This window comes from Carcharhinus amblyrhynchos, chromosome 25, assembly GCF_965287045.1.
Source record: "Carcharhinus amblyrhynchos chromosome 25, sCarAmb.v2.hapA, whole genome shotgun sequence".
Classification (NCBI taxonomy): Eukaryota; Metazoa; Chordata; class Chondrichthyes; order Carcharhiniformes; family Carcharhinidae; genus Carcharhinus; species Carcharhinus amblyrhynchos.
Window position 1 is genome coordinate 858420 of NC_137348.1, and position 24742 is coordinate 883161.

Below are 24742 nucleotides of genomic sequence, written 5' to 3' on the forward strand. Positions count from 1 at the left end.
AAAAAACCAGGCAAGGTAAATTCCCTATTGGATCTAGTAATGGGGAATGAATCAGAACTGATAAAATAAGCAAACACTGGGGAACATCTGGGCAATAGTGAACATAATACAATCCAATTTAGAATAATAATTGGGAAAGAGATACACACGACAAAGACCAGGGTAATGATTGGAGATAAGCTGATCTTGAGGAGTTGAGAATAGAACATGAGAAAGTAAAATGAACAATAATACTGACAAACAATGATGTAGAACAGCCACAGGAAACATTTAAAAATGAGTTCAGTGCAGAGCAAGGAAAACCTGTTCCACTGAAAGGAAAGAACAAATAAAACACTAATGGGATTCCAGTGAGGAATAAGGATACAGACTAAAACTTGATAAGAAAAGAGACAGACACTAATTTCATGGAGAACTGGAGTGAGCAGCGAGGGAGAATGTGAAGATATTAAAAGAATGAGGAAATGAAAGCGGAATTATGAAATAAAATTAACAGAGAACATGAAACATAACACTGAAATATTCTACAGATATATGAAAAAATTGGAAAGCTGAGATTGAAACAGGGCGACGAGGGGACATTCAGGATGAACTGAAGAATGAGTGAAAAATGGTGAAAGATTAAATATTTACTCCATTTCAGTATTTATCAGATGGATCAAATCGATATCGGAAACTGACATTAGAAATTATATAACTGCATTTAGAATAAATTGAGAAATATTAAATTTAAGTAATTAAATCCAGAGAGGGTAAAGTCCCTGATCTGGATTAATTACATCTGATATTTTATCTGGAGAAGAAATAGCAGGAGCACAAATCTGGATATTTAGTAATTGAATAGGAACAGGTATTACACCAGGGGACTGGTGGATGATTCATGGAATTCCTATATTTAAGAAGTGGGGTAGATGATATCGAGCGAACTACAGACCAGTCCACTTAACATCGGTGGTAGAAAAAATAATGCAGGAAAGAACAGAAAACTGTCCGGAAACAAGAAATAGAATACTGAATAATCAGAATAGATTTCAAAAGGGAAAGTCCCACTTCACCAATACACTGAATTCTTTGAAAAGGTAACAGAATAGAGAAGGGTAGCGCAGTAGTCATAGGGGTTTACAGCATGGAAACAGGCCCTTCAAACCAACTTGTACATGCCGCCCTTTTTGTTAACCACTAAGCTAGCACCATTTGCCCACATTTGGCCCATATGCCTTTATAGCTATCTACTATCTTACCCATGTAACTGTCTAAATCCTTTTTAAAAGATAAAATTGTACCCACAGATGTAATGTATCTAGGTTTCCAAATTACCTTTGAAAAGGTGGCACAGAATAAGCAGCCAACACGGTTGTAACGTGCAGTTGCAAAAGACAAGTAACTGAGACAGATTGCTTTTTGGATACAAGAGAGAAAGACAGGAGCAGCAAAGCTTTGTTATTGCGGAAGGTGGGAACTATGATCCACTGGGATCAATCCTAAGATCACTGTGTTTACAATTTATATTAATCATTTAGACTTTGGGAACAAAAGCATTATATCTAAATTTGCTGATGATCTCAAATAGGAGAAATGTGATAAATTACAAACTAATAAAATGTAGAATGGATGAAAATTGACAAATTAATTTCATCATTGATAAACCCGAGGTATTACATTTGGGAAGAAATACAAGGTATCATTCAGAAATTAAGTCTAAACAGGTACGAGAAGCAGTGAAATCTGGGGTAATAAATATACAAATGATTAAAAATAGTGAAGCAGCACAAAATCAGGCCATAAAGTGAATCGAGCACTAGGCTTCATTTCCAAAGGGAATTGAAAAGTGGAGATGTTTTCTAGAAAGGAATAGAAGAAAGATTGAAGATTACACTGATGGAGTTAGAAGGCAAGAACAGTGATCCAGGATGACACCTGTTATTGGTTTATATATTCTCTATAAATTGTCCTCATAATATAATCATTTTACCCTCGCTGTTATCATTCACTCTGGTGAATGTGTTGCAGCCTCTCTGGATAAAGTCTTCCCTGAGATACGGAGCCCAGAACTGAACACAGTGATTCCAGAAGGTTCTGTGTGGCTGCATATTCAATTCTACCTCTTCACATTACAGCTATTTTCAGATAAAGACCAAGGCGTTTTTTATCTTTTTAATTATTTCTTTCTACTTGTCCACTCACTTTAAGCGATTCTTTTCTTGGATCTGTAAATTTCTCCGCTTTTCACTTTGGGAAATATTATATTCTGGTTGGTCTGTCTGAGGTCCGGACTAAATCAGCCCACATTCCGCACTCTCACTCCACCTGCCAGTTTTGTTATCCACTATACCAATCATTGTCCATATGTTGTTTCAGGATTAGGGAATACATTCGAGTCATCCTGAATAATGAGGTGAGAAACCCATTTACAGTGACCTCTCCAGCCTGCCTTTACTAGTTTATATTAGCTCAGAGCAGGCAGCCTGGAATGGGGCTCACGGTAACTCCACAGACATGACTCACATTGCCATTTCAAATTGCTCCATCCACTTCCTCTTCATGTCTTCTGTTTTACAGAACAGCTGGAATCCCTGCTTCCCCTGAAGGTGAATTAAATAAAAAGCATAGGACCACTGGAAGACACAAAAGCAAAGTTCTCAGGTTAGGAACTTAGAGACACAACATCAGACAGACAGTCCATAAACCAGAGTACACCCCAGAGACAATTCACCTGTCTCCCGGGTAAGGGAGGGGAGGGGGGCAGTTCCACTGCCCCGAGGGCAGGGTCCTCTCAATCCCATTGGACACAGTTAACAATTAAAAGTTCTTCCTTTGGCTTTTAATTAAGGCAAATGGAATTTTGTCCTTCATTGCTAGAGGGATGGAGTTTAAAAACAGTGAGGTTATGTTGCAGCTGTATAAGGTACTGGTGAGGCCACACCTGGAGTACCGTGGACAGTTTTGGTCTCCTTACTTGAGAAAGGATATACTGGCACTGGAGGGGGTGCAGAGGAGATTCACTAGGTTGATTCTGGAGTTGGGAGGGTTGGCTTATGAGGAGAGACTGAGTAGACTGGGACTATACTCATTGGAATTCAGAAGAAACATATAAGATTATGAAGGGAATAGATAAGATAGAAGCAGGGAGGTTGTTTCCACTGGCGGGTGAAACTAGGACTAGGGGGCATAGCCTCAAAATAAGGGGAGCAGATTCAGGACCGAGTTGAGGAGGAACTTCTTCACACAAAGCTGGGCCCAAGGGCCTGTTTCCATGTTGTAAATCTCTATGACTCTATGACAAAGGGTTGTGAATCTGTGGAATTCCCTGCCCAGTGAAGCAGTTGAGGCTCCCTCACTGAATGTTTTTAAGGCAAGGATAGATAAATTTTTGAACAGTAAAGGAATTAAGGGTTATGGTGAGCGGGCGGGTAAGTGGAGCTGAGTCCATGAAAAGATCAGCCATGATCTTGTTGAATGGTGGAGCAGGCTCGAGGGGCCAGATGGCCGACTCCGGCTCAAAATTCTTATGTTCTTAGTTTTTAAGATCAGAGTGCTCCCTGCCACTGCTCTCAAGCTGAGCTTTTCTCAGCTTTGCTGCAGATCCCGGGCTCCAATCTCAATCATAACACCTCCCCCCCCCACCACCCCCCCCCGCCCCGCCCCCAGTCTCACATCATAACCCCCCCCCACCACAACCCCAATCTCACATCATAACCTCCCCCCGCAACCACGACCCCAATCTTACATCATAACCCCCCACCACGACCCCAATCTCACATCATAATCCCCCCAAACTCAAACACCCCAACACTTTCCACAGTCTTGCTCTGATCACCACAGCCTCCACTCTATTGCCTATGCCTCTGCACTGCCCTGAACCCCATCCCTGGCCCCACTCTGATCTCCCTGGCCCAGCTGATCTGGTATTAGATATAATTCTCCTCCTCATTCTCACACTTTACTTCAAGTCCCAATGGAATGGCTGGATTAATTCGGGATGAAGCAAGTTACTGCCTCTTTCCAACAACAATACCAGTTTATCCCCAGCGCTTGTCCTATCTCACACAGGATGTATGGGCTTTACCAGATCTGCAGCCTCTCCCTTTGGCTGGCTACTGATTCCTTGATGTATTTGGTAATCTAACATTCTGCTGCATTCATTTCAGCCTTTATTCCAGATCACAGAATCATTACAGTACAGGAGGAGACCATTTGGCCCATCATGTCTGCACTGGCTCTCCAATCATCACATAATGCTATTCCGCTGCCTTTCCCTGGACCCATGGCTTTTATAAAGCAGCAACAATATTGTCTCCCGTTATCCCAAAAGGACAACTGATGATCAGACAGTGCTGACCTGTGGCTCACTCAGATCAGATTCACCTTCTGACTGGGAGAACTGGAACAGACAGCTGAGCCACTGAAATCCAACAGAGTCAGAAACACAATGGGGGGCACAAATCATCAGCAAATAAATTCACTCAGTTAACTAGCAACACAAACTTTCATTAGGTAATTATTGGAAAGGATTCTTCCAGACAGGATTTACTCCCACTTGGAAATACGTGAACATATTAACAAGAGGCAACATGGTTTTGTGAAGAGCCTGTTGGGATATACCCCAGAATACTGAGACAGGCAAGAGAGGAAATTGCTGGGGCTTTGAGAGAAATCTTCGTATCTTCACTGGCTACAGGGGAGGTCCCAGAGGATTGGAGAACAGCCAATGTTGTTCCTTTGTTTAAGGGTAGCAAGAATAATCCAGGTAATTACAGGCCGGTGAGCCTTATGTCAATAGCAGGGAAATTATTGGGGAGGATTCTTCAACACAGGATTTACTCCCACTTGGAAATAAGTGGATGTATTAGTGAGAGGCAACATGGTTTTGTGAAGGGGAGGCCCTGTCTCACAAACTTGATCAAGTTTTTTGAGGAAGTGACGAAGATGATTGATGAGGGTAGGGCAGTGGATGTTGTTTACATGGACTTCAGTAAGGCCTTTGACAAGGTCCCTCATGGCAGACTGGTACAGAAGGTGGAGTTGCATGGGACCAGGTGAACTGGCAAGGTGGATACAGAACTAGCTCGATCATAGAAGATGGAGGGTAGCAGTGAAAAGGTGTGTTTCTGAATGGAGCGTTGTGGGCGAAGAAATGGCAGATGGATTTATTCCAGACAAATGTGAGGTAATACATTTTGGAAGGTCTAATACAGATAGGAAATATACAGTAAATGGCAGAGCCCTTAAGAGTATTGATAGGCAGAGGGATCTGGGTGTACAGGTACACAGGTCACTGAAAGTGGCAAGACAGGTGGAGAAGATAATCGAGAAGGCATACGGCATGCTTGCCTTCATCGGCCAGGGCATTGAGTTTAAAAATTGGCAAGTCATGTTGCAGCTTTATAGAACCTTAGTGAGGCCGCACTTGGAATGTAGTGTTCAATTCTGATCGCCACACTACCAGGAGAGGGTACGGAAAAGAGGGCTTTGGCGAGGGTACAGAAAAGATTTACCAGGATGTTGCCTGGTATGGAGGTCGTTAGCTATGAGGAGAGGTTGGAGAAACTTGGTTTGTTCTCATATGGAGCGATGGACATTGAGGGGAGACCTGATGGAAGTCTACAAGATTATGAAGGGCATGGACAGAGTGGATAGTCAGAAGCTTTTTCCCAAGGTGGAAGAGTCAATTACTGGGGGGCACAGGTTTAAGGTGCGAGGGGCAAGGTTTAAAGGAGATGTACGAGGCAAGTCATTTTACCCAGAGGGTGGTGGGTGCCTGGAACTCGCTGCTAGGGTGAGATGGTTGAAGCGGATACAGTAGTGACTTTTAAGGGGCGTCTTGACAAATACATGAATAGGATGGGAATAGAGGGATACGGTCCCCGGAAGGGTAGGGGGTTTTAGTTCAGTGGGGCAGCATGGTCAGTGCAGGCTTGGAGGGCTGAACGGCCTGTTCCTGTGCTGTAATTTTCTTTGTTTTTTGTAAACGCACTCGAGTGACCAGGAACATAAACTATTCAGAAGATTTTCACAGTATTTCCAAAGCAGCTATTGAAGACTCACCATCTTCCCGTGGGACTGAGGCATGGAAGAACAACAGAGACAACATCAGCAGGTAGTCAGAGTTAACAAACAGGACAAAGCACTCAGTGTGACTGTGGAATTGACTCCATTCTGCACTTCTCTCAATCACACTAACTGGCTCCCAGAGACTGGAATGAACTAGGGAGCAGATTCCAACCACTCAAAACCTCCAAGTAGCAGCAGCAAAGCTCCAGCAGGGAAATTAGAGAGGGAGAGAGAAGGGGTGGGTGTCAGGGGAGAGAAGGGGGGCAGGGAGGCGATGTGGAGGAGACAGACCCTTGCACTCGTGGCCCGATCAATTGTAACCCCCTATTCACACATTCTTCTTCACAATTCCCCACTCGCACTCCGCCTGCCCTCCATCCCTCCTCGCTCCCACTCCCTGCACCGTTGTGCAGACACACTTTCACTGGGTTCTCACTAGCGCTGATGTGATGTGTTTGATATCCACAGCCTGAGTTGTGTTCAAATCAGGCAGTTACCTTTCGCAATTCCTTGTTATTCATCGGATCGTCCGTCACTTTATGGGACTGAAGATCAATCATCTCTTTCAGTTCATAGTTGTAACCCTTCCTTTTACACACAATGACCGCCTTATCGAAGAGGAACAGGTACCTGGAACATTCCAGAACATTCCAACAAATCACAGCTTCATCAGCAACATGAACACAAACAACAGATTATTGCCAAATTCCCACCGTGGAAAGCTCCCCCCCCAAGAGTTCCACACACACTGACTCTCACTGGGGTACGGGTCCCACACACACTGACTCTCACTGGGGTACGGGTCCCCCACACACTGACTCTCACTGGGGTACGGGTCCCACACACTGACTCTCACTGGGGGACGGGTCCCACACACACTGACTCTCACTGGGGGACGGGTCCCACACACACTGACTCTCACTGGGGTACGGGTCCCCCACACACTGACTCACCGGGGTACGGGTCCCCCACACACTGACTCTCACCGGGGTACATAGAACATAGAACATTACAGCGCAGAACAGGCCCTTCGGCCCACGATGTTGCGCCGACCAGTTAAAAAACAATGACCCACTAATCTAAACCAATCCCTTTTCGTCCATAAACCTATCCACAGATCTCTTAAACGCCCCCAAACTAGGCGCATTTACAACCGCAGCAGGCAGGGCATTCCAATCCCTCACCACCCTCTGGGTAAAGAACCTACCCCTGACATCCGTCCTATAACTACCCCCCCTTAATTTAAAGCCATGCCCCTTCGTGCTAGCTTTCTCCATCCGAGGAAAAAGGCTATCACTATCCACCCTATCTAAACCTCTAATCATCTTATATGTTTCAATAAGATCCCCTCTTAGCCGCCTTCTTTCTAGCGAAAACAACCCCAAATCCCTCAGTCTCTCCTCATAGGACCTCCCCTCCATACCAGGCAACATCCTGGTAAACCTCCTCTGCACCCTCTCCAAAGCCTCCACATCCTTCCTGTAATGTGGAGACCAGAACTGCACACAATACTCCAAGTGCGGCCGCACCAGAGTTGTGTACAGTTGCAACATGACGCTGCGACTCCTAAATTCAATCCCCCTACCAATAAACGCCAAGACACTGTATGCCTTCTTAACAACCTTATCTACTTGATTCCCAACTTTCAGGGATCTATGTACACATACACCTAGATCCCTCTGTTCATCCACACTATTCAAAGTCAGCGTGTGTGGTACGGGTCCCACACACGCTGACTCTCACCGGGGTACGGGTCCCACACACGCTGACTCTCACCGGGGTACGGGTCCCACACACGCTGACTCTCACTGGGGTACGGGTCCCACACACGCTGACTCTCACCGGGGTACGGGTCCCACACACGCTGACTCTCACTGGGGTACGGGTCCCACACACACTGACTCTCACTGGGGTACGGGTCCCACACACACTGACTCTCACTGGGGTACGGGTCCCACACACACTGACTCTCACTGGGGTACGGGTCCCACACACACTGACTCTCACTGGGGTAGGGGTTATCCTGAGTTTGATGATATAGAAATCCAAGTCTGTCTGTTTGGAAGGTGTTTTATGTGATGCACTCGGAACCAGCCGAGGAATTTAAATCCCGTTCCCCTGAGCTTTATTTCACCTCCAAAAATCAAGCAAATAGAAAACAGCCAGGACAAACAGCAAACCTGGCTTCAAGCAGGTCAACACTTCGACCTTTAACCTGCTGCATCTTAACACTCTGACCTTTGACTTCTGGCATACACACCGATCCTGCTTTGTTCTGTTAACCGTGGAACACACTTTCAATTCTCCATCGATCTTCGGTCTCCCGAAATTCACCAGTGATGTGTGCTGTCAAAACAAAGCACGCTAGCCATGGACCCAACATCAAACACGGCACCCCCACAGACACCCGGATCCCCCGCAGACCCTCCCAACCACCTGCAGACTCTCCCCGACCACCCCCACACAGAACCCCCCACCGACCACCCCGCAGGGCACCTACCGACACCCCCCCCCTGCCCCCGCAGGCCCCCCCCCCTCACAAGCCCCCCAGCACCGCTCCCCCCCGCCCCCTTGCAGATCCCCCCTGACCACCCCGCAGGGCCCCCCCCCGCAGAGCCCCCCTGACCACCCCCTGCAGAGCCCCCCCAGACTGCTCCCGCAGAGCCCCCCACTAACCGCCCCCGCAGAGGGCCCCGGACCACATGCAGCACCCCCTGGATCATATGCAGACCGCTGGACATCCCAAACCCCCGCAGACCCTCCCCAAAATACCCACTGCGGACCCCCGGACACCCCCCCAAACATCCAATGCAGACCACCAGGCACTCCCCACAGATACCCAGCGCAGACTCCAGGACCCCGACCCCTGCCCCACCGCCCCCCCCACCCCACACTCCCGGATCACCTCCCACAGACACTCCAGACCCCCTGCAGACTCTCTGGCCTTCCCCCATCCCCCACAGATCCTTGATCCTCCCCTGCAGAAAACTCCGACCACCCACAGACCCCAAGATTCCCCGGCAGATTCCCGGAGTCCCCACAGACCGGACCAGCCCCGCACACCCAGCACAGACACACCAGAATCGCAGATCTCCTGCGGATCTCCCACCCTCCCAAAGCCCTGGACCACCCACAACAGACAATCCATAACCTCGACCCCTCACAGACCCCCAGGCCATTCCCCCCCCCCCCCCCCCCCCCGCAGATCCTTGAATTCCCCCCCAGGCACCGAGAACAATGCCTGCAAACGCTCAGGTCCCAGCAGACACCCTGGCTTAGTCTGCAGAGCAACTGTCTATCAGACAGTCTTCACGCAATGGAGTAGCCAATCATTGAACTCTGTCTGCGGTCAGTGCCCGCGGTCAGTGAGGGGTCAGTGCCCGCGGTCAGTGAGGGGTCAGTGCCCACGGTCAGTGAGGGGTCAGTGCCCACGGTCAGTGAGGGGTCAGTGCCCACGGTCAGTGAGGGGTCAGTGCCCACGGTCAGTGAGGGGTCAGTGCCCACGGTCAGTGAGGGGTCAGTGCCCACGGTCAGTGAGGGGTCAGTGCCCACGGTCAGTGAGGGGTCAGTGCCCACGGTCAGTGAGGGGTCAGTGCCCACGGTCAGTGAGGGGTCAGTGCCCACGGTCAGTGAGGGGTCAGTGCCCGCGGTCAGTGAGGGGTCAGTGCCCGCGGTCAGTGAGGGGTCAGTGCCCGCGGTCAGTGAGGGGTCAGTGCCCGCGGTCAGTGAGGGGTCAGTGCCCACGGTCAGTGAGGGGTCAGTGCCCACGGTCAGTGAGGGGTCAGTGCCCGCGGTCAGTGAGGGGCCAGTGCCCGCGGTCAGTGAGGGGTCAGTGCCCACGGTCAGTGAGGGGTCAGTGCCCACGGTCAGTGAGGGGTCAGTGCCCACGGTCAGTGAGGGGCCAGTGCCCACGGTCAGTGAGGGGTCAGTGCCCACGGTCAGTGAGGGGTCAGTGCCCGCGGTCAGTGAGGGGTCAGTGCCCACGGTCAGTGAGGGGTCAGTGCCCACGGTCAGTGAGGGGTCAGTGCCCACGGTCAGTGAGGGGTCAGTGCCCACGGTCAGTGAGGGGTCAGTGCCCACGGTCAGTGAGGGGTCAGTGCCCACGGTCAGTGAGGGGTCAGTGGCTCTGAGCTGTCAGTTTTCACACTCACCAGATTCTCTATCGAGCATTGGAATTCTGAGATTTTCTTCAGGGTCTCGTTATCTCTTTTTACTTCATTGATGTACATCGCCAAATCCTGCAATAAAACCACACTCACCAACCTCAGCAGCTCTCCCCAGGAAGACACTGAATCATAAACTATTTAACATCAATATTCTATTGTTTATCGGGGCAGTTTCCAGCTGCAGTTAGTTCAATCAGATTGCAGTTCCAGTCTTGAGGCCTAGATGGCAATCTTGTACATGTGATTGGCCTGGACTGGACTGCAGCGAATTGGCTCAGTGTTAACTCCTGCAACTGGGGTGGGATTGAATGGACTCTCACCCTACGGCCGGAACTCTATCACCTTGCCTGCCACGGAATTGGAGCCAGTGAGGGTCTGACAACAGAAATCTCCAGTCACCTCCAGTGGGAATTTCCAGGCTCGCCTGAGTGAAACTGTAAAATTCTGCCCCATATCTCAGTTACTATCTTTCTCCAATTCCTCTTTCCTTCAGTGTTCTCCCTGTTTTGCAGGCAGCTCCTACCCTACCGCACTTTACCCAGGAGCTAGTATTTCCCACTTACATCCAGCAGCAAGTGTCTGGATATTTAACTATGATGCAGCTTCCCAAACTTCATCCGCTGTCTTGCGCAGTACAGAAAGGGTTAAGAGAGTCAGAGATAGACTCATAGAGGCTTACAGCAGGGAAACAGGCCCTTCGGCCCAACTTCTCCATGCTGCCCTCCTTTTTAAACCACTAAGCTAATCCCAATTGCCCACATTTGGCCCACATCCCTCTATACCCATCGTACCCACGTAACTATCTAAATGCTTTTTAAAAGACAAAATTGTACCCGCTTGTACTACTACTTCTGACAGCTTGTTCCAGACACCACTGTGTGAAAAAATTGCCCCTCAGAACCCTTTTGTATCTCTTCCCTCTCACCTTAAACCTAGTTTTAGACTCCCCTACCTTTGGGAAAAGATATTGACTATCTAGCTGATCTGTGCCCCTCATTATTTTCTAGACCTCTACAGGTCAGCCCCCAGCCTTCCTACGTTCCAGAGAAAAAAGTCCCAGTCTATCCAGACTCTCCTTATAACTCAATCCATCAAGTGTGGGAGCATCCAAGTAAATATTTTCTGCACTCTTTCGAGTTTAATAATAGAACATAGAACATTACAGCGCAGAACAGGCCCTTCGGCCCACGATGTTGCGCCGACCAGTTAAAAAGCAATGACCCTCTAACCTAAACCAATCCCTTTCCATCCATAAACCTATCCACGGATCTCTTAAACGCCCCCAAACTTGGCGCATTTACAACTGCAACAGGCAGGGCATTCCAATCCCTCACCACCCTCTGGGTAAAGAACCTACCTCTGACATCCATCCTATAACTACCACCCCTTAATTTAAAGCTATGCCCCCTCGTGCTAGCTTTCTCCATCTGAGGAAAAAGGCTATCACTATCCACCCTATCTAAACCTCTAATCATCTTATATGTTTCAATAATATCCTTTCTATAAAAAGGTGACCAGAACTGCATACAATATTCCAAGTGTGGCCTTACCAATATCTTGTAAACTTCAACAAGACGTCCTAATTCCTGTATTAAATGTTTTCACCACTCTGTCCACCTGTGTCTCCACTTTCAAGGAGCTATGAACCTGTACCCCTAGATCTCTCTGTTCTGTAACTCTCCCCAACACCCTACCATTAACTGAGTAAGTCCTGCCCTGGTTCAATCTAACAAAATGCATCACCTCACATTTGTCTAAATTAAACTCCATCTGCCATTTGTCAGCCCACTGGCCCAATTGATCAAGATCCTGTTGCAATTGGAGATAACTTTCCTCACTGTCCACTATGCTACCAATCTTAGTGTCATCTGCAAACTTACTAACCATGCCCCCTATATTCTCATGCAAATCATTAATATAAATGACAAATAACAGTGGGCCCAGCACTGATCTCTGAGGCACATCACTAGTCACTAGTTTGAAAAACAACCCTCTACAACCACCCTCTGGCTTCTGTCAAGAATCCAATTTTGTATCCATTTAGATACCTCACCCTGGATCCCGTGGGATTTAATCCTATGCAACAACCTACCATGCGGTACCTTGTCAAAGGCCTTGCTAAAGTCCATTCAGGCAACCTTCTTGGTTACACCTCCAAAAAGCTCAATTAGATTTGTGAGACATGATTTTCCACTCACAAAGCCATGCTGACTGTCCCTAATCAGTCCTTGCGTCTTTCAGCCCTTTTTAAACAAAGGCACAACATCTGCCACTCTCCAATCTTCAGGCACCTCACCCATGACTGTCGATGATTCAAATATCTCAGCTAGAGGACCCAGAATTTCCTCCCTAACCTCCCACAATTTCCTGAGATATACCAGGTCCTGGGATTTCTCTACCTTGATGCGCTTTAAGACTTCCTTCTCTGTAATATGTACACTCCTCAATATATCACTATTTATTTCCCCAAGTTCCCTAACGTCCATGCTTCTCAACAGTAAATACTAATGAGCAATATTCATTTAGGATCTCACCCATCGCTTATGGATCTGCACATGGATGATCTTGTTGATCTTTAAGAGGCCCTACCCTCTCCCTTGTTACTCTTTTACCCTTTATGTACTTGTAGAAGCTCTTTGGACTTTCCTTTGCCTTATCTGCCAAAACAACTTTGTGTCCCCTTTTTGCCCTCCTGATTTCTCTCTTAACTCTACTCCTACACCCTCTATACTCAAGAGATTCACTTGACCCCAGCTGCCTATGCATGTCATGTGCCTCTTTCTTCTTATTCACCAGGTCCTCAATATCCCGAGTGATCCAGGGTTCCCGACTTCTACCAACCTTGCCCTTCACTCTAAGAGGAATGTGTTTACCCTGAACCCTGGTTAACACACTTTTGAAAGCCTGACAGTTACTAGACATCCCTTTTCCTTCTCACAGACTCTCCCAAATAACTTTGGAAAGTTCCTGCTTGATACCAAAATTAGCCTTGCCCCAATTTAGAATTTTAACTTTTGGACCAGCGGGACTGAGAACAGTAACACCCACACTGTGATGTGAGTGAGTAGAACAGTAAGTAATGTGAGTGAACAGGAAAGGAATTAAGGGTTATGGTGAGTGGGCAGGTAAGTGGAGCTGAGTCCTCAAAAAGATCAGCCATGATCTTATTGAATGGCGGAGCAGGCTCAAGGGGCCAAATGGCCTTCTCCTGCTCCTAGTTTTTATGTTCTTGTAATCCACACCAAGGGGTCAGTGCAGTGTGGCACAGAGGTGTGTGCACAAGCAAGCATGGAGACATTTAATTCAAACCCATCACTGTGTATACATACATAATTCCTGTACTTAATAAATAGAGTTCACCTACACAAGACCACAAACACTGCCCTAAGACACACTGAACCACGCCTGACAACGCTCACTCAACATGCAGATACTAAACATGTTGAGAAACAGGGCCGACACCAAACCTGACACCAAACCCAAAACCGAACCAGACACCAAACCCAAAACCTTTGTGTGAGAGAATGTGTGTATATGAGAATGTGTACATATGTATGCGTGAATGAGAATGTCTTTGCTTGTCAGAATGTGTGTAAATGTGCATTTGTGTGTCTGAGAATGTGCAGGTGTTTGCAGCTGTGAGGGTGCATGAGTACATGTGTTAATTTGTGCATGCTCATGGTGTGTGTGTACATAAGTTTTTATTTATTGTCACAAGTAGGCTTACACTAACACGACAATGAACTTACTGTGAAAATCCCCTAGTTGCTGCACTCCGGTGCCCGTTCGGGTACACTGAGGGAGAATTTAGCATGGCCAATCCACCCTAACCAGCACATCTTCTGGACTGTGGGAGGAGACTAGGGCACACGGAGGAAACCCATGCAGACACGGGGAGAAGGCACAGATTCCACACAGACAATAACCCAAGATGGGAATCAAACCTGGATCCATGATGCTGTGAGGCAGCAGTGCTAACCACTATGCCACCATACTGCCTTGTGCACGTGTGTGTCTGTGTACATGTGTGTATGTGAGTATATATGTGCCTGTGTTATTCTGAGATTGTGTGTTTGAATCAGTGCATACCTGAGTGAGTGAGTATGAGTGAGCAAGTGAGAAGGTGAGTAGTTAGTAATGAGTAGCATTTATGATTCACTAAATCTCCTGTCAGCCCTACTGAATAAAACTGAAATCCTGAAGCCATCAAAATGCCAAAATCCAAATCTGGTGTGTTTTTGCTGACACTTCCCTGTTCTATCTTTAGCCAGCCTTCTCTTCTTTATATACATATGAAGAGGAGGCTGGCTAAAGTGAATGTTGGACCCTTAGAGGATGAGAGGGGGGATTTAGTGGTGGGAGATGAGGAAATGGCTGAGGCTTTAAATAAGTTTTTTGCCTCGGTCTTCACGGAGGAGGACGCGAATAGTTTGCCGTATCTTAAAGATAGAAGGATGGTAGGAGTTGAGGGCCTGAATGCAATTACTGTCACTAGGGAGGTAGTGCTTGATCGACTAATGGGACTGAAGGTGGACAAGTCCCCAGGACTGGATGGAATGCATCCCAGGGTTCTGAAGGAAATAGCAGAGGTGATAGTAGACGCCTTAGTGATTATTTACCAAACTTCACTGGATTCCGGGGAAGTGCTGGAAGATTGGAAAACGGCTAATGTTACGCCGCTGTTTAAAAAAGGTAGCAGGCAAAAGGCAGGGAATTATAGGCCGGTTAGTTTAACGTCTGTAGTTGGAAAAATGCTAGAAACCTTCATGACAGAAGAAATAGCGAGGCACCTAGAAAAGAATCGTTTGATAGAGCAGACGCAGCACGGATTCATTAAGGGGAAGTCGTGTTTGACGAATTTATTGGATTTCTATGAGGATGTGACTAGTGCGGAAGACAGAGGAGAACCAGTGGATGTGGTGTTTTCAGATTTTCAAAAGGCGTTTGATAAGGTGCCTCATAAAAGGTTGTTACAGAAGGTTAGGGTGCACAGAGTTGGGGGTAAGGTGTTAGTGTGGATAGAGGATTGGTTGTCTAATAGGAAGCAGAGAGTTGGTATCAATGGGTGCTATTCTGATTGGCGGTTGGTGACTAGTGGAGTGCCCCAGGGATCGGTGCTGGGGCCTCAGCTATTTACCATTTATATAGATGATCTGGAGGAGGGGGCTGAGTGTAGGGTAACGAAATTTGCTGATGACACGAAGATGAGTGGAAAAGCAAATTGCGTGGAGGGTGTGGAAAGTCTGCAGAGAGATCTGGATAGGCTAAGCGAGTGGGCGAGGACCTGGCAGATGGAGTACAATGTTAGCAAGTGTGAAGTTATCCACTTTGGCAGAAATAATAGTAGGAGGGATTACTATTTAAAAGGCGAAAAGCTGCAGCATGCTACGGTGCAGAGGGACCTGGGGGTCCTTGTGCATGAGTTGCAAAAACCCAGTCTGCAGGTGCAGCAGGTGATCAAGAAGGTGAATGGAACGCTAGCCTTTATAGCGAGGAGGATAGAATATAAAAGTAGGGAGGTCTTGCTGCAACTGTACAGGGCACTGGTGAGGCCACAGCTGGAGTACTGTGTGCAGTTTTGGTCGCCACACTTGCGGAAGGATATATTGGCCTTGGAGGGAGTGCAGAGAAGGTTCACTAGGCTGATACCAGAGATGAGGGGTTTAGCCTATGAACAGAGACTGAATAGACTGGGTCTGTACTTGTTGGAGTTCAGAAGGATGAGGGGGGATCTTATAGAGATAGAAGATAATGAAGGGGATGGATAGGATAGAGGTAGAGAGATTCTTCCCGCTTAGAAAGGACAGCAGGACTAGAGGGCACAGCCTCAAAAATAAGGGGGTGGGGGGACGGGACAGTTTAGATCGGAGTTGAGGAGGAACTTCTTCACTCAAAGGGTGGTGAGTCTCTGGAATTCTCTGCCCGTTGAAATGGTGGAGGCTGCCTCGGTAAATATATTTAAGTCACGGGTAGATAGGTTTCTGATAGACAAGGGGATTAAGGGTTATGGGGAGAGAGTGGGAAAGTGGAACTGATCCACTTCAGATCTCAGATCAACCATGATCTTATTGAATGGCGGGGCAGGCTCGAAGGGCTAGATGGCCTACTCCTGCTCCTGCTCCTATTTCTTATGTTTTTGTCACCAAAGTAGTTATAAAAGAAAATAATATTTCACACTGATGTCTCACTGAACTGAATCAGTCAAACAGCTTGGGAATCAGTGAGAGGTTCAGAGAGCAGCTGAGGGTGGGAGACACTCCGAGTGTCTGGATATTACAGAGATCGGGAATGTGAACAGGAATGAAAAAGTAAATCTGGGAATTGCGTCTGCACCATTGCCAAGTGTTTGGAATCGCGCCCCCTCGCACGGGGGCCCCTCCCCTCACCTGCATGGCCTCCAGAGCCTCCTTCAGCTGCTGTTTTTCAGGGCGATCACTCGAGTGACTCAGCAACTCCTGGGGGTGAAAGCAGACACATTCTGAGCTGTAAACCATCGCTCGGAGCGACACCAAATCACCAGACTGAGACCTTTCCGTTAAATCTGGAAACGGCACATATTTCAGATGGAGATCCTGGATCTCAGCACGACCCCCTCCCCAAACCCGACCCTCACCCCTGACCCCTCCCCGACCCTCACCCCTGACCCTCATCCCCGACACCCTCCCCCACCCCCCGGACCCCCTCCCCCACCCCCACCCCTGGCTCCAGTTGAAGCTTACCTTTAGTAAAAGATGATATTTTAAAACTCTCTGCATGGGAACAACCAGGAGATCTTGCAGCCTGAACTTTCCTTCCTGAACTTTCAGAGTGCATTCCTCCACAAAGAAAACAAACACAGTCATTGGAACAAGGTCAGAAATCCCAGGATAAAAGGCCCTTTATTTCTCGCAATCCAAAACTGATTCCACTACCCAGAGACTGGGAATGACAGAGTTACACCCAGAAACTAACACTGTAAATTCACATACTGACAGGGGGAGGGGGAAGGTGGGGGGGGAGAGTGATGGGGGAAAGGAGAGAGAGATGGTGGAGGGGTGGGGGTGGGGGGACGAGGACGAGGACGAGGACGAGGACGAGGACGAGGACGAGGACGAGGACGAGGACGAGGACGAGGACGAGGACGAGGACGAGGACGAGGACGAGGACGAGGACGAGGACGAGGACGAGGACGAGGAGGAGGAGGAGGAGGACGAGGAGGAGAGATGGTGGGGGGGTGGGGCGGAGGAGGAGAGAGAGACGGTGGGCGGGGTGGGGGTGGGGAGCAATCGCGCGAGCGGGAGAGTCCGGCCTGATGCCCTCGCGTGGTTTTAATCACCTCAATTTTGTTGCGAATTTCCTCCCGGCTCAGCATCAGTTGGTCCAGCGTCTTCTGGGAGTTTTCCATCTGGCTGCAATACGTCCCATAGATCAGCAGCCTGTAATCGGGAGGGGGGAGGAGAGATGACAGGGAGATGGGGGAGCAGGGGAGGGGATTTAGGGTGGGGAGATGGGGTGAGAGTGGAATTTGATTTGATCACATGTATTAGGATGCAGAGAAAAGTATTGTTTCTTGTGCGCTATACAGACAAAGCATACTGTTCATAGAGAAGGAAAGAAGACAGCGCAGAATGTAGTGATACTGTCATAGCTCGGATGTAGAGAAAGATCAACTTAATGCAAGGTAAGTCCATTTAAAAGCCTAACAGCAGCTGGGAAGAAACTGTTCTTGAATTGGTTGGTACGTGACCTCAGACTTTTGTACCTTTTTCCCCAACAGAAGAAGATGGAAGAGAGAATGTCTGGGGTGCATGGGGTCCTTAATTATGCCGGCTGCTTTTCCGAGGCAGGAAGAAAATAGACAGATGGAATCAGTGGATGGGAGGCTGGTTTATGTGATGGATGGGGCTTCATTCACGACCTTTTGTAGTTTCTTGTGGTCTTGGGCAGAGCAGGAGTAATACCAAGCTGTGATACAACCAGAACAAATACTTTCTTTGGTGCATCTGTAAAAGTTGGTGAGAGTCATAGCTGACATGTCAAATTTCCTTAGTCTTCTGAGAAAGTAGAGGCATTGTTGGGGCTTTCTTAACTATAGTGTCGGCATGGAGGGGACCAGGACAGGTTGTTGGTGATCTGGACACCATCATTTCTATTTTGTCCCCATTGACGTAGACGGGGGCATGTTCTCCTCTACATTTCCTGAAGTCGATGACTATCTCCTTTGTTTTGTTGACATTGAGGGAGAGATTATTGTTGCCGCACCAGTTCACCAGATTCTTTATCTCATTCCTGTACTCTGTCTCGTCATAGAGGTTTACAGCATGGAAACAGGCCCTTTGGCCCAATTGTCCAGGCCGCCCTTCTTTTTAAACCCTTAAGCTAATCCCAATTGCCCGCATTTGGCCCATATCCCTCTATACCCATCATACCCATGTAACTATCTAAATGTTTTTTAAAAGACAAAATTGTACCCACCTCGACTACAACTTTTGGCAACTCGTTCCAGACACTCACCACCCTCTGTGTGAAAAAATTGCCTCTCTGAACCCTTTTGTACCTCTCCTTCTCACCTTAAACCTACGCCCTCTAGTTTTAGACTCCCATTTTCTTTACTCAGAGTGGTTGGGGTGTGGAATGCACTGCCTGCTGCGATAGCGGAGTTGGACACTTTAGGAACTTTCAAACGGTTATTGGATAGGCACATGGAACACACCAGAATGATAGGGAGTGGGACAGCTTGATCTTGGGTTTGGACATAGCTCAGTACAACATCGAAGGGCTGAAGGGCCTGTACTGTGCTGTACTGTTCTATGTCCATACCTTTGGGAAAAGATATTGACTTTCTAGCTGATCTGTGCCCCTCATTATTTTATAGACCTCTATAAGATCACCCCTAAGTCTTCTACACTCCAGAGAAAGAAGTCCCAGTCTGTCCAGCCTCTCCTTATAACTCAAACCACCAAGTCCTGGTAGCATCCTAGTAAATCTTTTCTGCACTCTTTCTAGTTTAAGAATATCCTTTCTATAATGGGGTGACCAGAACTGTACACAGTATTCCAAGTGTGGCCTTACCAATGTCATATACAACTTCAACAAGACGTCCCAACTCCTGTATTCAATGTTCTGACCGATGAAACCAAGCATGCCGAATGCCTTCGTCACCACTCTGTCCACCTGTGACTCCACTTTCAAGGAGCTATGAACCTGTACTCCTAGATCTCTTTGTTCTGTAACTCTCCCCAACACCCTACCATTAACTGAATAAGTCCTGCCCTGGTTCAATCTACCAAAATGCATCACCTCGCATTTATCTAAATTAAACTCCATCTGCCATTGGTCAGCCCACTGGCTCAATTGCTCAAGATCCTGTTGCAATTGGAGATAACCTTCCTCACTGTCCACTATGCCACCAATCTTGGTGTCATCTGCAAACTTACTAACCATGTCTCCTATATTCTCATCCAAATCATTAATATAAATGACAAATAACAGTGGGCCCAGCACTGATCCCTGAGGCATTGTTTGAGATCCGACCCATTACGGTGGTGTCATCAGCAAACTTGAAAATTGAGTTGAAGGGGAATTTGGCCGCACAGTGATTGGTGTATAAGGAGTATAGTAGGGGGCTGAGAACACAGCCTTGTGGGGCACCGGGGTTGAGGGTGATCGTGGAGGAGGTGTTGTTGCCTATCCTTACTGACTGTGTTGTGTAAATCAAATCAAATCTAATCTAATCATCCTGAGGAAGATTAGTTACACAGAGCAGTGACTGTGCACTCAGCAATTTGCTCTAATGGCATTTAGCTGCTGATCCCTGTGTGCACGCACACTTACCCCAATAGTATGACAGGGACACATTGTCGGCTCCAGCTGATTAAGTCTGAAGCTCCTGAGACCCTGACCACAGCCACTTTTCAAAGGCAAAACAGTAAATGATTCCCTTCTGAATAATTTATTTTCTTTTAAAAGAAAATTTGATTGGATAAATTATGTGATGGTGCTCAAGGGGTGAGTGATTGGATTAAGGAAATTGAGTGTTCAGGGAGTCTTACTTTGTTTTCAAATTCAGGAAAAACATTGGATAATCAATCAGACTCTGCTAATATCTGAATATAACCCTCCACTGCCCCATTTTAACCCCATTCTTTAGTTCAGACATCCACTAAATTGAGATTCTTCTTCCTACACTCTGCATTGCACATTCACGGACACGGACTTGCTCCAACCCCACACATTGGTCGGAAAGTCCCTGTAGCCCTTCCCCTGTGAGATAAACTCCAGCTAGGCCCATTCTGCCCTTTTCTAAACTTAAACCAAGCAAAGCAGTAGCAGCACTGCCTTTGCCTGCAATCGAGTCAGGGTTAAAATGCCAGCAGACTGGAGAGGGCAAATGTAACCCCGCTATTTAAAAAAAGAGGGAGAGAAAAGCAGGGAATTACAGACCAGTTAGTCTAACATCAATAGCAGGGAAATTGCAGAATCTATTTTAAAGGATGTGTATCAGGACACTTGGAAAATATTAATGTTATTAGACAAAATCAACATGGATTTATGAAAGAGAAATCACGTTTGACAAATCTATTTGAGTTTTTTGAGAATGTAACTAGTAGAATAGATCAGGGTGAGCCAGCAGATGTGGTGTGTTTGGATTCTCAGATAAAGTCCCACGTAAGAGGTTAGTATAAAGAATTAAACTGCATGTGATTGGAGGTAATGTATTGACACGGATTGAGAATTGGTTAGCAGACAGGAATCAGAATAAATGTGGCTTTTTCAGAGGGGCAGACAGTGGCTAGTGGGTACCGCAGGGATCAGTGCTGGGGCCCCAGCATAATTTAGACAAATTAACTGAAGGGGAAAACACAACAGATGAAGTATAACACAGATAAATGTGAAACTCTATGGAGTCTATGTTGCTATGGAATGGCAAACAGACTCAAAGGGCTGAATGGCCTATTCCTGTTCCAATTTTCCATGTGTCTATATGTTTTAAGAATTGGCCCTGTCAGAAGTGACCATGAGCTCAATCTCCTGCTGAGATTTCTAAACCCTGAAAATCGAACTGATTCATTCAACAGAATCCACCTCTCAAAACAAATCAATTTCCTAATAAAGGGTGTTTGTGAAAGAGTCTGAATGTGGACAAGATTGGGGTTCCAATTATACTGCTTCAAAACCCATCCAGACACCAATCAATCCCATAACCCAGGTACACAGAAGTTGACAAGCTGGAAACTGGGATGAGTGAGGGAATGGCTGAGGGACACTCACATTCCATACAGAAATACAATTGGCGTATCTGCAATCAAAAATCTCCCACATCTCGGCCAGTAAAACAAATTCTCCTTTCTCAACATTGTGTCATCATCTCTGGACAGGACAGAATGGGGCAGCACTCGGTCAGACAGGAAACTGGCAAATACTGACCCACAGGGACAACGGTCAGTAATTAACGCTGACCCACAGGGACAACGGTCAGTAATTAACGCTGACCCACGGGGACAACGGTCAGTAATTAATGCTGACCCACGGGGACAACGGTCAGTAATTAACGCTGACCCACAGGGACAACGGTCAGTAATTAACGCTGACCCACGGGGACAACGGTCAGTAATTAATGCTGACCCACAGGGACAACGGTCAGTAATTAACGCTGACCCACGGGGACAACGGTCAGTAATTAATGCTGACCCACAGGGACAACGGTCAGTAATTAACGCTGACCCACGGGGACAATCACTGGTGGGCTTTGGGGTGGGCGACGGGGCTCAGACCCATTTCCCACTGGGGAATCTGAGGCCAATCATATAAGACAAAATAAAGCTTTCATTGCAAAGGATTTCACAGGGCAGCACAATGATACAGTGGTTAACACTGCTGCCTCACAGCTTCAGGGACCCCGGCTCAGTTCTTGGCTTGGGTCACTGTTCACGTGCACATTCTCCCTGTTCACCGTGTCTGCATGGGTTTCCTCCAGGTGCTCCGGTTCCCATCCACAGTCTGAAAGACATGCTGGGTTGGGTGCGTTAGCCATGCTAAATTCTCCCTCAGTGTACCTGAACAGGTGCCAGAGTGTGGCGATTAGGGGATTTTCACAGTAACTTCATTGCAGTGTTAAGTAAACTGACTTGTGACTAATAAACAAACTTTTCAAAATGCTGCAACATTCCTGTGATCAGATCCCTGCCACAGTGACAGCTGGGGAGAATCCACATCGTATCCAAGCTAGAACATAAGACCATAAGACATAGGAGCAGAATTCAGCCACTCAGTCCATCAACCCTGCTCTGACATTCAATCGTGGCTGATATTTTTCTCATCCCCATTCTCCTGCCCTTTTCCCCATAATCCCTGATCCCCTTATTAATCAAGAACCTATCTATCTCTGTCTTAAAGACACTCAATGACCTGGCCCTCCACAGCCTTCTGCGGCAAACAGTTCCAGACTCCCCACTGTCTGGCTGAAGAAATTCCTCCTCATCTCTGTTTTAAAGGATCGTCCCTTTGGCCTGAGGTTGTGTCCTCTGGCTCTAGTTTTTCCTATTAGTGGAATCATCCTCTCCAAGTCCACTCTATCCAGGGCCTCACAGTATCCTGCAAGTTTCAATAAGATCCCCCCTCATCCTTCTAAACTCCAACGAGTACAGACCCAGAGTCCTCAACCGTTCCTCATACGACAAACTCTTCATTCCAGGGATCATTTTTGTGAACCTCCTCTGGACCCTTTCTTAGATCTTCCTGAGATTCAGGGCCCAAAACTGCTCACAATACTCCAAATGGGGTCTGATGAGAGCCTTATACAGTCTCAGAGGTACATCCCTGCTCTTATACTCTAACCCTCTTGACATGAATGCTAACTTGCTTTGGCTTCCTAACTGCCGACTGAACCTACACATTAACCTTAAGAGAATCTTGAGCAATGATTCCCAAATCCCTTTGTGTTTCTGATTTCCTAAGCACTTTCCTATGTAGAAAATAGTCTCTGCCTCCATTCCTCCTTCCAAGGTGCATAACCTCACACTTTTCCACATTGTGTTCCATCTGCCACTTCTTTGCCCACTCTCCTAATCTGTCCCCAAGTCCTTCTGCAGCCCCCCTGCTTCCTCAATACTACCTGTCCCTCTACATATCTTTGTGTCATCTGCAAACTTAGGGGCAGTAAGAAATCTCACAACACCAGGTTAAAGTCCAACAGGTTTGTTTGGTAGCACGAGCTTTTGCAGCGCTGCCTCTCATCAGCTGCCCCTTCATGCCAGCATCTCCACATCATACAAACTTAACAACATTGCTTCAGTCCCTTCCTTCAAATCATTAATGTATATTGTGAAAAGTTGTGGTCCCAGCATTGATCCCTGAGGTACACCACTAGTCACCGTCTGTCATCCTGAAAAAGACCCCTTTATCCCCACTCTCTGCCTTCTGCCAATCCTCTATCCATGCCAGGATCTTACTCTTAACACCATGAGCTCTTAACTTATTTAACAGCCTTCTAAGTGGCACCTTGTCAAGGGCCATCTGGAAATCTAAATAATCATGTCCACTGGTTCTCCTTTATCTAACTTCCTTGTTATTTCTTCAAAGAATTCTAAGAGATTTGTCAGATATGACCTCCCCTTGACAAAGCTGTCCTATTTTATCATGCACAAATAGGACAAAGAGTCCTATTTTATCATGCACTTCCGAGTACTCTGCAATCTCATCTTTAATAATGGACTCTAAAACCTTGCCAATGGGAGTCAGGCTAACCGGCCTATAATTTGCTGCCTCCCTCCCTTCTCAAACAGCAGTGTTACATCAGCTACTTTCCTGTCCTCTTCTTGGGTGGCCATTACTAAGGAGAGGGTTTAGGGGAAACAGAAAGGTCTGAAGGTGGATAAATCACCTGGACCGGATGAACTACACCCCAGGATTCTAAAAGACACACTGAGGAAATTGTGGAGACATTGATGGTGATCTTTCAGGAATCACTGGGCGCAGGGACAGTTCCTCCTGTGCCCTCTGACTCTCCTGGAGCTCCGGCATCCCACTGGTGTCGTCCACTGTGAAGACTGATGCAAAGTAACTATTCAGTTCCTCTGTCATTGCTCTGTTTCCTATTGTTACTTCTCCAGTCCCATTTTCCAGTGGTCCAATGGCTATTTTTGCCTCTCTCTTACCTTTTATACATTGAAAAAACTCTTCCTATCTTCTTTTACATTACTAGCTAGCGTACACTCATATTTCATCTTCTATAATGTCAGCAAGTGTGAGGTTATCCACTTTGGCAGAAACAATAGTAGGAGGGATTATTATTTAAAGGGCAAAAAGCTGCAGCATGCTACGGTGCAGAGGGACCTGGGGGTCCTTGTGCACAAATCGCAAAAACCCAGTCTGCAGGTGCAGCAGGTGATCAAGGCGGCGAATGGAATGTTGGCCTTTATAGCGAGGGGGATTGAATATAAAAGTAGGGAAGTCTTGCTGCAACTGTACAGGGTACTGGTGAGGCCGCAGCTGGAGTACTGTGTGCAGTTTTGGTCCCCTTATTTGCGAAAGGATATATTGGCCTT

General features: G+C 47.2%; 1 protein-coding gene across 3 annotated transcripts in view; it reads right to left on the bottom strand.

Annotated features, from left to right (window-relative positions):
• Positions 1-24742, bottom strand: part of vav2 (vav 2 guanine nucleotide exchange factor) — a 213023-nt gene that overhangs the window by 49740 nt on the left and 138541 nt on the right. For all 3 annotated transcript variants that reach the window (XM_080212281.1, XM_080212280.1, XM_080212279.1), the window contains 7 exons: positions 17533-17632; positions 16937-17032; positions 16604-16672; positions 10203-10289; positions 8312-8397; positions 6549-6681; positions 2506-2615 (listed from right to left, as the gene is read on the bottom strand). In XM_080212281.1, coding sequence (XP_080068407.1) covers positions 2506-2615; positions 6549-6681; positions 8312-8397; positions 10203-10289; positions 16604-16672; positions 16937-17032; positions 17533-17632 — 681 coding nt within the window. The remainder of the gene's footprint in view (positions 1-2505; positions 2616-6548; positions 6682-8311; positions 8398-10202; positions 10290-16603; positions 16673-16936; positions 17033-17532; positions 17633-24742) is intronic.